We start from the raw sequence: 12,129 nt of genomic DNA, 5'->3' as shown, positions 1-12,129 counted from the left end.
CTTTTCCACAACTTCAAAGATCTCCTTCTGCAATCGACTGTTTTCCTAAAAGATTCAGGCCAGTGGTTTAATAGCTATATAACGCAAGCAATGACGCAATGGTAAGTTTCTCACCTTTCCATAAGGGAGAGGTGTTACAGGGAGGCAAGCTGCTTTTCCTTGAAAGAGTTCCTGTAGTGGTGGAGGGTGTGAGGGCAGCTGTGTTGAAGTGAAATTACTTGGAATGGCTTTTCTATTCATGTCTTTGTAACTCCCACCAAATTTTGGGGCCATATCAAGCAAATAGGGTATGTGAAATGCTAACTGAGGGAATTTGTTGGTTTTCCCATTGCACTGTGTATATAAGAGTGAATGATAACAGTTGCAGACAGAAACATTCCATGTTAATCAAGATGGAAACACCAGGAGTGAGCACATGTAAGATCCTTGCCTGAAGTAGTGGAGGCACCAGAAGTATCAGAGGCCAAGGCACTGAGAACAGAAGACAAAGCAAAGGAGCAGTGCTAAGCTCATGAGGTAGAGGGCAGAGGTGCAACACTAAGAAAGAGATGCCTACCATCGTGGGTGAGAAGAGGCAATGCAGACCAAAAAACCTGTTTCCTTAACGTTCTGTAACTGGTTAGCTTCCTTAAGCAATTCTATAACCATGAACATTGCCTGTAAGTTTTTTTGAAGACGTTGCAATACATTATTGAACCCAACAGAGAGGTAGCGTGCCAACTGAGGGATGTTGGTATCAGATAAGGGTAAAAAAAGGATAGAGGGTCAAGGCATTCTGCCTTGTGGCAATTAGCTTGGGCTGGTGTGGCATTGGAATCTCCCCCTTCGTGTAGCTAGGAGGTCAGACGTACGGCATTTCATCAGTTGGTGTCAAGAGTGGAATTAACTGCAATGGCTCCAGGCTCATGAAAGCATGGGGTTTTACAAAAGAAAGGTCAGGGTAAGGGAAGTGAAAATTTTGATTCTTAGATTATTCCTTTGGTTATTCTTACTATGGACTGCTGAAAGGACAAAATGATCTGTCTTGGAAGAAATACAGCTATAGTGCACCTTAAGAGTCTAAGATGGGCACACTTTGGACATGTCAGGAAAGACCAGCCCCTGGGGAAGACATTATGTCTGATAAAGCAAAGGGACAGTGAAAAAGAGGAAGGCTCTCGATGCGATCGATTGGTACCATGGCTGCAACAGGAGGCTCAACGGGAAAAACTGTGAGGATATTGCAGAACCTGGCATAGATGCATAAGGTCGAAACCTACATGATGGTACCTACCTAAAACAATGGCAGTGCTTGAAAGAAATGTAAGAGGTGTCAAGGGCGTGAAAGTGCTCTGGAGTGGCCTGAAGGAAATACCAGGCTGGTTAAACAAAACAGTTAATAAGAAGGCCAGGGTTTCCTGGATGTACCCTAACAGAGGCCCAAGTCCGTAGACATACGAATGGGATAATCTGGGTGGAGAAAAGAACATTGAACTGAGTGTTTTTAAAAGGATGATGTATTTGGGTTTATGTGTTTAGCTGACTGTTGGATAGAGGTTTCTCCTGACTAGTGTTATAAATAGGTATCATGTGCGATAGAAACAAATACTCAGTTTTATGATTACAGAGAGCTTGTATGTTCACATTCAGCCTATTCTTATTGGATTTGTTAAAAGGGGAGTTAGGAATTTTCCCTGAAGAAATGGGTTTTTGTTTTAAGTCCAAGTAGAGTATTGGAGGCCTGTTGGTGTAGTAGTTACGCACTGGGCTTCTAACTGCAAGTTCAGCAGTTCAAACCACAAGACACTTCATGGGAGAAAGATGTGGCTTTCTATTCCTGTAAAGAGTTACAATCTTAGAAACCCACAAGGGCAGCTCTACCCCCTGCCCTATAGGCTGAATGGGAGTCAGAATTGACTTAACTGCAGTGAGTTTGGTTTGGTTTGGTTTGGAGAGAGCAGTGAAAGCTCTCACCAGTGTGGATGGAAGCCTCACCCAGAACCTTTGCTACCAGTACTTTTGCACTTATTTGCAAAGACATGCAGATCCACCCAGAACAACTGAAAGAATGAGTAGGAGAAAAATCGGTTTGGCCTTTTGAATTTTGAGCTGCCTGCCTTTAGAGTCATCTTAGCAGGGAGAAGTGTGTTCCTCTCAGAGAATGGCTCCTGACAGACTGAAGTTAAGGGAGCTGGCGGCAGCCTAGTACGCTCACTGTGCTGACACTTGGGTCCACTTGGGTGGGAGTGGTGGAACTGCCGCACTGATGACACAGCCTGCATTTTGGCATGTTCTATTGGCACCTGCTGATCTGGCCCCAGAAGCTAGAGATGAGAGAGAGGGGCTGGCTGGTCTGAAGTTTGAAAATGTGAGTGAAGAGGGGAAGACATTGGGAGATTTCATGAGTTGTGAATTATAAAGCTGATGATCAGGACCTAGGCCATGGGGAGTTAGGGTTGATGAGAATATATGAATTGGCCAGTTAATCTAAAGTACAGGGAGGTGTGTGTGAACTCCCAAGCTTGATACTGGTACCTATTTGATCTACCTTGGATTCTAGGGCTGAGTTGACCAGAACCCAAATGAATGACAAGATAAATGTTGACACTATGATCTGGCATACATTGCTCTAATTTGATGGCTTTCCCTGGATTGGATTATATTTATGGAAACAGATGCTCAAAGTTTAAATCATAAATAAAGATTCTTCTGATCAAAAATTTGCTTGTCTCCTCAGAGGACTGGTTGTTAGGGATTGACAATTTAGCAATGGGATATCTAAAATAGGGAGTGGTAATGAAGTAGCTGGTTTACCAGTTTTTGTGGGTGTATTAGTATCAATATGAAAAAGAAAAGAAAAAGAACAAGTCAAGGGAAAGTCCCCATTGAAGAGTGTCCTCTTTTCACCATGGGCTCAGGTAAAAGGAGGCGAGGAGAAGATGCTGGTTTGATGATATGACTGAAGTACGAGTGACTGTTAGCAGGGTCACCACGACTGTGAAAACAAATCCTAGATGTCAGTGGGCAGGAGGCAATTCTTCATGTATTAAAGGAGCAATGTCTAGAAGAGCCAAAAGGTAGCCCGGGGTGAAGTGAAATGATCCAAAGGGCTCTTCTATCCATATCTTTGTAACACTCATCAAATAATTGGGTGGGACTAGGCAAATCGGGTATGTGAAACACTCATAGATGGGTCGGACAGTGATGCCCTTGCACGGCATCTCAGTAGCAGAGAGAGAGAATCCTGTGTCCATCAAGAAATAAGAGCCATCAGTGGGGCACATGTGAGATCCATGCCGTAAGTCGTGGAGGCAGCAGAAGCCCTGGCACTGAGCACATGAGACAGAGCAAGGAGCAACACTGAGACCACGAGGCAGAGTGGTAGGCTTCCTGGCCCATGGAACAAAGCAGAAGCCAAGGGACTATGCAACTGAGAGGCCTGGGACCAGAGAAAGAGGTGGTTATCAGCATGGTATTGTAGACAAAAGACCTGTATCATTAACATTTCCCTGATTAACTCGATAATTGTGAATATTGTCTGTGAATTGTATGTGGTCACTGAAATAAATGACCGAATCTAGCTAAGAAGAGTGTTATGGGAAGGTTAGGGATGGTTGGCGTTAGAATAGCATAAAGATGAATTGAGGTTTTTTGGTGTTTATTTTGTTTTGTAGGATTTTCTGTATATGAAATCCGGGATAGGTGATCTATAGAAACAGCAATTAGATTAATAGCTCCTTCCGGTTGTGGCAGGGGAGACTGGGGGCTATGGGGAGTTAATAATAACGGGTACCAGAATGAAGAAAATATTCTAAAACTCATTGTGGTGACGCCTACACAATTCTTTTAAAATATGTCTAAACCACTGAATTGTATGATACATGATTTATATGCCAACAAAACTGTTGGAAAAGTTATCTTTCTATAAAATACTATCAACTTTTGTCCCTGTGAATCTATTTAGCAGAACAACATGAATAACCCGTTGAGTGAAAGCAGAGCTCTGTTGTAATGGAACACGGTGCCAACTGCCACGTTGTGCTCAGTGAAAAGGTCTAAGAAGCAATTTTTTTTTGTGCGCTTTCAGTCAATTGGCTTAAGCCTGGGGGCCCCGTGGGCTGGTCTGGAGAACATTTGCACCTCCATAATAGCAAGAAAAATGTCAGTCACATAAGTTTTAAGTTGGATTCAGCTGCTTGGGATATTATTAAGGGGATTAGGTTAGGATTTTGAGATCTGGCTTTCTAAGCCTCTCACCAAGTATGCAAGACCTGTGACAAGAATAACCGTAGGCGGCCCCTTGCTCATTAGGCCCTATTAGGAAGAGGCAAAGCGTCTCTCCCTACACCAGAGACCCTTTTCCTTGTCCCATCACAAGTTGCCTATAGAGGGTGGTGGGGGCAGGCAAGGCAGCAGCCCAGACCCTTGCCAGTCCCGGACCCCTGAGAACAAACCACACCCCTAGCCTTGAAACAACCTCTCCCAGCCTCTTATTGGAGGTAGCTCAGCTCCTGGTGGTAGGAGGCCAGGGCCGCTTGCTGAATGACACCAGTGACCATCAGGAGCTTGTTGTCGATAGCCCAGGCCAGATCCAGAAGGTTCACCTTCTCATCCACACTGAATTCGAGGCTCTAGAAATAAATCCCAAGGGACATTCAAGATGAGTTTAAGTCTCTCAACAATTTGACTCCAGACTCCATTTTCCTTGGCTCTCCCATTTGCCTGAGACTTTTCCTCTTGGGGCCGCCCCCACTCCAACTCCTAGGCTGTCAATAGGAGATCCCACTGTGCCTGAGCCAGGGACACATGAGGAAGAATATGACTCCATGCATAGTACTTCATGGGGATTAATAGCAAGAGAGGGGCCCTTCCCCCCACCTAAACCCAATAATTATAAAGGCTGTATGGAGCTATAGAGAGGAGACTTTGCCCAAGGCTAAGGGCACTGGAAGGAGCTCTGGTGGTGTGGTGGGTAATGCAATAAGATGTTAACTTCAAGGTCAACAGTTTGAACCACCCCATTTCCCTGAGGAATAAAGTAGAGGCTATCTATTCCCATAAAGATTTAAATTCTTGGAAACCCAAAGGGGTAAGTCCATTCTGCCCCCTAGCATCATGATGAGTTGAAATTAATTTGATAGCAAAGGAAAATTTGGAAGCAGTTAGAGATGAAAGGGTACTGATACAGGCACTTACAGAGAGCAGTGGCTAAATTAACTCTGCCAACTGCCCACCACTGTAAGCCACTAACATTCTTTCTTTAAAAAAAATCATTTTATTTGGCTCATACAACTCTTATCACAATCCATACATACATCAATTGAGTAAAGCACCCTTATACATTCGTTGCCCTCGTCATTCTCAAAATTCGCCTTCCGCTTGGGTTCCTGGAATCAGCTCATTTTCCTTTTTTCCCTCCCCTTCCCTCCCCATTGCCCCCTTCCTCATGAACCCTTAATAATTTATAAATTATGATTTTATTTTACATTCTCCTTTTTTCTTATGCCACTTGGAGTTGAGTTTTTACCATTTCAAGCTAAAAGAATTCTGGGAGAGACTCCTAACGTAATATATGTAAAGAATCCTGACACATATTTCATATCTCCATAATATCTATCTATCTATCTATTTATCTATCTACACACACACACACACACTGATGATTTGTATTGGTAGAAAAATTATGTATCAGAGGACATGAGCCATGGTCAAAAGTATTACAGAAAATGAAATCTTCCTTCTCTCTCAGAATTTTGAAAAATAAACTTAAAAAGAGATGTTATGTGCATCTTACCACCCACATATACAGAATGAAACAATGAATGTTTAAAAATGAATCTTTGCTATATTTATTTTAAATTGACTACTGCACAGTGTGACACTAAGTCCAAGAGCAAGAGCTACACCAGGCTAGTCTCCTGGGCCAGTTGCAGAAGAAATGGAGGAGCATGGGCAGGAAACCCCCATGGCTTCCAGGAATGCGAGGCTGGCCTGTGGAGCCAAGTGGCACAGTTCCCACCTAGGTCTTTTTTGATCAAAGGACTTGGCAGAATGCATGCCCTTATGTAGTGGTCAGTGCTGACTATACACATGCACCTTCTCTGACTCTGATGCCACCACAAAAGTGTGCTTGTTCCAACGCCCATCGGAGTGCTGCCTTGTCCAAGCAACAAGCCTGAAAGGTTAGCATGGCAAAGGGGGAAGTATCTAATACATGAAAACCTACCTTCAGAGTGTTTTTATCACTGTTGTTTTCTCTGTATTTTATTTATGCTCTTTCAAAATTAAAATTTTTATATATTAATAGCCAAAAAGAAAAGTTTCCCGAGAATTTCCCTGTCTGGGATTCTCTGTTGCAGCAGGAGTAAGGAAGCCAGAGAGCAGAGGCCAAGCACAGTAACCCTCTCGGGCTCCCACCCCACCCTCAGCCCATTCTCAGTGGAGCAGCTGTGGCCATCCATTTCCAAACCTGCAAAATCTCCTTGCCATTTTGAATGCCCTCCTGGGCCCACAGAGCCACCACCTGCTCAGGGCATGCAAACCCAGTGCCGTCATCGATGCCGGAGAAGAGGTGCCGGTCTGAGCAGATGGACACGAGGGACGAAGTGGTCGTGTGGCAGCTGCTCTCCTCTGTGGCCTGTACACCAGGGACCAAGAAAGTGCTGTGAGCACGCACGTCTGTTCAGCCCAATCTCTTGTTTCTCGTGTCCCCCACTGCACAAACCTGCACGCTGCCTAGCAAGAACAACCTCACCAGTTATCGCTCTCTTCACTTTCTAGCAAAGGTGAGAGGGCTGGGCACAGCGACGTGATTCATCAAAGCAGCCATGACTGCTCTGGAGCCAGAAGGCAGCAGACAGGGCTTTCTACTCCCACAGAGAGCTACAGGCTTGCAAACTGCCAGGGCAGGCCTACTGTGTCCTGTATGGTCGCTATGAGTCCACACTGAGTCAATGGCAGTGAGGATGAGTGTGAGTTGGGTGTGTAAGTGCAGCCCGTGAACTATCCGCATCTCTCTGGCATGACGAACAAGGTACACAGGGCCTCACAAAGGAAGAGCCTAAAGAGGGGCTTGCCATCATGGAGAAATTCCTAAGAGGCTCCAAAAGCAGAGTGGGCTTCCCTGTGTGTGAAACTGCACATTACTGGGAATACAGAAGCAAGCAGCTTTCAGCTAAGCAAGCTAGGGGAGTCTTACGATGATGGTAAAGTCTCTCAAGCGGAAAGCTGACCTGCTACGTTCAGATATTCTATGAATCCACAAGGGCAAGAAATATTTCCCTTAAATTTTTTCTACCTCAGAGCCCTTTCCAGTAAATATGTGTTGTCAGGAATCCCTGGGAGTAAGAATGAGTGTTCTCCACGCCTTCAGGTCATCACATTTCTGCTCCAGGCATCCAGCGCTCCTGCCTCCCTCAGAGTAAAAACCACCTTGCTCCAACCGGCTCATGGCTCTTCAGCTACCCTCTCCTCACTGCCTTGCTGGCTGGGATCTGGATCTGGGACCCTCAATACCTTGCTCAATCACCCTTAACTCCTCTTTTCTGACACACCGGCTCGCTGGCCTCCAGATAGAAGGATACCTAGCTATTTTTTAGCCCTTTCAAGTCCAGCCCCACAGCTTAAATCATGCTCCTCTTGCTCTTTCTGGCTCATCCTGGACTCTTTCCGGTCCCTTCTCTGATGACCACCAGGCTTGTCCTGGCTATACTCTCCACCCTTCATCCTTCATCTTCTCCCAGCAGTACACTTCCTGAGTCAGGCTCAAGGGAGCAGAAACCTCCTCTGCCTGTACTCACTGAGTCACCAATTCTCTAATGAAGGAGCTTGTTTACCGAGCTTACTAAGCTACGCTGGGTGCTCTGCGTGCCAACTGGACAACACTCTAGAGCAGGTATTTTACTCTGTTTGCAGGTGGAAGAGGGCACCATGGCTATCAATGGAGAGTCCCAGATACTCAAATGCATCTGGAACTGCTATGAACCCTCTAGCCACTTACTCTAGAAAATATGAGGCTCAGAATGGGTTTCCCCTATACCATGTCCACCTGATTCTCCTGCTGTCATATATATATATATATATATGACATCAGTACAGAGCTAGTATACCTGTTAGTAAGTAGGTTATCTATCTATCTATCTATCTATCTATCTATCTATCTATCTATCTATCTATCTAACAGGTATACCACATGACATGGTCAAACATCACACTCTATAGCCAAACTGTGGAGACACACACAAGATATGGCACACTCTACTTTGAAATAATACAGAAGACTCTACCACCCTGGCCTCCTTCCAGTTTCTGCCCTAAAATGACAGTGCAAATGGGCAATTCTCAGGTGAGAGGTATCAAGAGAGGGGTAGGACTTTGTGCTCCACAAACGAAAGACTGAATCCGCCCACTCCTCAGTTTGACATTCTATGCCCCAAAGGTATTATATACTGTGTATACACTCATATCTCTGCAGTGAATTTAGTATGGGTGTGTAGAGAGTGCATGTATATGAATATACTGTGCATGAATGCATACAGAATGTATAGTGAAGGGATGTGTAGGCACTGTGTTTATGATGTTTACGTACACTAGCAGTGTGTGTGGTGGGCATGAGTTTGTGTGCCTTACAATTTGTGTGCATATAGTAAGTGGTACCCCCCCAAAAAAACCCTGGAATTTTTTTCAAAGCTATGTATTTAATTTTTTTCCATGTACCAGTGACCGGGCTATGGAGGCTGCTGAAAAGGAACAGCCCCATGCATGCATCCCAGGATCGCTCTGGCCCATTGCCATCGCTGGAAAGCTGTACCTGCCCAACAGTGCCCAGCAACCATGGGGCATGCATTTAAATTCTTTTACAAAACAAACTTGTCACCTACAAAGTACTCTCAATTACACTTGATACATTTGTAAAATCTGCAATTTAATTCTTGGAAACATTTTTCAAACTCATCTGTTTGGATGGCTGACAGCACCTCCCTAGTGTTTTTCTTCACTCTTCTATGTCCTCAAATAGTTATCCTTCCATGTCCCTCTTCTTTGAGGAAAAAAAAAAGTCACACAATGCAAGGTCAGGTGAGTAAGGTGCATGGGGAAAGAGAGACATTCTGCTTTTTGCCAGAACCTGGCACACTGAGATGGCTGTGTGAGCAGGTGCATTATCATGGTGGCAAAACCAGTCCCCTGTCTGCCATAAATCAGGCCTGTTTTTGCCGCACACTGTTATGAAATCTTTTCAGATCCTCTAATAGAAAGCTTGACTAACAGTCTAACCTGGTGGAACGAATTCCAAATGCACTACAAATCGACATTTTTATCTGTTCGATAAGATGATGGACGTCCAGAATGAGGTTTGCCATCAATCAACATTTCACCTCTTTTGAAATGAGAAAACTACTCATACACTTAGAGTTTTTCCCATAGCACTGTCTTTCTAAACTGTATTCAACATCACAACAGTTGCTTTGGCATTTTTCCTGAGGAGGAAACAAAGTTTCATAGCTGCATGCTGTTCTCTTAAATTCGCCATCATGAAAAACAAGATTCCAGTGAAACCGCTTTTACAAAAAATTCACTGTGACCAGAGAGAACCTTCTCAGGTGGCGCTGCAACTCGGAGCTCTCAAAGAGGGAGAAAAAGTCATATTAGGAAAGGTCTACTCTGCCCAGCACAATTCCAGTTCTGGGAGGGTACCACCTTGTATCATGTGCATATATAGTGTGTGTGTATAGTTAAGTGTGTGTGTGTGTGTGTGTGTGTGTGTGTGTGTGTATGACAGACGCATCTATAGTTTGGGTGTATACATGTAGCATTGACTACATGTATCAGGTGTGTATATATAGTGGGTGTACATGTATACAGTGGATGGGTCCAAACTGTGTGGATATGTGTACAAGTGTGTGCTGTATGTAGAAATACACGTGACAGGAAGAGTAGATGGCTATGACAGCAGGATAATGGGTCAAGTTGCTGTGCTGAAAGACCTGTTAGTCTGGGTAGATTAGAAAAACAAATTCATAGACACTCATAGGTGTTAAGAGAAAGCTTTATACACAAGAGCAATTGAATATTGAGAAAAAATTTCACCCCAAGTCCAGATTAAGTCCATAAATCCAATATTAGCACATATGTCCAATCCCAATCTATAAAATCCTCCTCAGACTCACGAAACACATGCAATATGCCAAATGCAGGAAGATCACAGGCCAGTGGATGGAAAGTCTTGTGGATCCAGTGGCATTATAAACATCTCAGGGCTGGCATGAGTCTCCATGTGGCTCCATGGCTCTATCTGCCATCAGTCTAGCTTCATGTGGCTTGTCCGGAGGAGGATGAAGCACCTATCTGTATCTATCTGGCCTCTGTATCTATCTGGCCTCCAGTAAGCTATTTATCTCAGTGGCACGCCTAAATGAGGTTATCAAGCTGTGACCTGATTGACATGCTAGACAACACCCCTCAACAAGTTGACACCAGAATATGTAACTACCACAGACCAACCTTTGTCAAGTTGACACTTTTACACAACTTTTTACCCATACATAACTCTTAACAAAAAAATAATAAAATCATATCTGTAACTAACAAGATAAAACTAATAAGTGTACCATTCAGTATGTGCCATCCTCATTTAAACATATTATATAAGTGACAAAACAATATTCTATGCCTAAGCATCGCAGTTAAGGAACACACACTTAAACCTATAATCCTATGTACATATTCCAGCACCTATGAAAGTTTGTAGCCAACCACTTCATGCCTTTATCATCTCCATTTTAGGTATAAAATTTCTATACTGCCCACTTACATCAGCCGTGTTCTGAGGAACCTTCATCCCAGTTAGAACCTTGTGAACTCCCCATCCATAGTAAAGTCAAATCAGAACAGGCTATCCATGAAGTCTGCAGCAATATCTCTACTTCACAGGCTCAAACATCTCTTCATCTGGTCGGATTCTGGTCAACTCAATGTGGGCTGCTTCACTCAGCGTCCACATGGTGCCCATTGGTCACCTCGCTTCTAGACCATGGGCACTGTCACAAATTTTCAACAAGCCTAGCCCCCTTGCGCTAGATCATGAATTTCAGACCAGTCAACCCACCCTCGTTTTCTCTTCACGTTCCTGAAACAAGGTCCATGAGTGTCAGTGGCCAGACTCAATCTGTCTCTTTATTGCTGCATTTCGCCCACTTCCACTCAACAAGTGGATCTGGGTGGTCGCCTAGCAAGCAGTTCAGCCTGCCCACAGGCTCCCTGTAATATTCAGCCCCAGAGAGTAGTTTTCTTCATGGTTCCAGATTTTTTCCCAGCTTCTGACAAAACCACGAGTTCAAAATTTAAATATCCAAAGAGTTCCCTTTTTTCCCCCTGTCAATCTGTCAACAGCCCTTGGCAAGTCTCTTCACCCTTAAATGTCCTCAACACTGAAGACACTTTTCTTTTCAGAGCTTATTTTTTCAAAGCCTTCTTTGCGGGTGTGTCCTAAACCCATCTAACAATCCAGTTTTAATGACGAGAAACAAGTGGGCTTACAAGCTCTCTATTTTCAAATTTCCCAATAATCATTTCTATCAATCATATATCAATAATAATAAACAGAAAAAAATCAGTATAAACAGAGTAGCATCAGATCCTAAGCTCTATTCGTAAAACAGTCAAATTCGATGCTTATTTAGTTATCTTACTCATTATCTAAACGCTTCTATTGATAGAAAATACGGCATTAGGCCTCTGACAGCATCAAGCCAGAGCCAGGGTTCATTATTTATTTTTATTTTTTAAAATAATTTCATTGGGGCTCATACAACTCTTATCACAATCCATTCATACATCCATTGTGTCGGGCACATTTGTACATTTGTTGCCATCATCATCATTCTCAAGATATTTTCTTTCTACTTGAACCCTTGGTATCAGCTAAGCATTTTCTCCCTTCCTCCCCCACACTCCTGCCTTCACGATAATTTATAAAGTATTATTTATAAATTATTATTATTTTCTCATATCTTACACTGTTCAATGTCTCCCATCCCCCACATGTCTATTGTACGTCCCCCAGGTAGGGGGTTATATGCAGATCATTGTGATCATTTCTGCCTTCCCTCTTGTCCCACTATCATGTTCAGTCTTCATTTGGGTTTCAGTAAT

The 12,129-nt window shown here is 43.6% G+C and overlaps 1 protein-coding gene and 1 non-coding gene across 2 annotated transcripts in view; both read right to left on the bottom strand.

Moving 5' to 3' along the window:
* Positions 1 to 4,469: 4,469 nt before the first annotated feature.
* Positions 4,470 to 12,129, bottom strand: part of LOC142436549 (ninein-like protein) — a 32,889-nt gene continuing 25,229 nt past the window's right edge. The window contains exons 6-7 of the mRNA XM_075540126.1: positions 6,449 to 6,616; positions 4,470 to 4,610 (exon numbers count right to left, since the gene is read on the bottom strand). Coding sequence (XP_075396241.1) covers positions 4,470 to 4,610; positions 6,449 to 6,616 — 309 coding nt within the window. The remainder of the gene's footprint in view (positions 4,611 to 6,448; positions 6,617 to 12,129) is intronic.
* LOC142436552 (small nucleolar RNA SNORA84) lies at positions 8,687 to 8,818 on the bottom strand. The gene has a single exon (XR_012782005.1). It is a non-coding gene; the product is annotated as a small nucleolar RNA SNORA84 (small nucleolar RNA).

This window comes from Tenrec ecaudatus, unplaced genomic scaffold (genome assembly GCF_050624435.1).
Source record: "Tenrec ecaudatus isolate mTenEca1 unplaced genomic scaffold, mTenEca1.hap1 Scaffold_394, whole genome shotgun sequence".
Taxonomy (NCBI): domain Eukaryota; kingdom Metazoa; phylum Chordata; class Mammalia; order Afrosoricida; family Tenrecidae; genus Tenrec; species Tenrec ecaudatus.
This window is presented reverse-complemented; position numbering and strand designations above follow the sequence as displayed.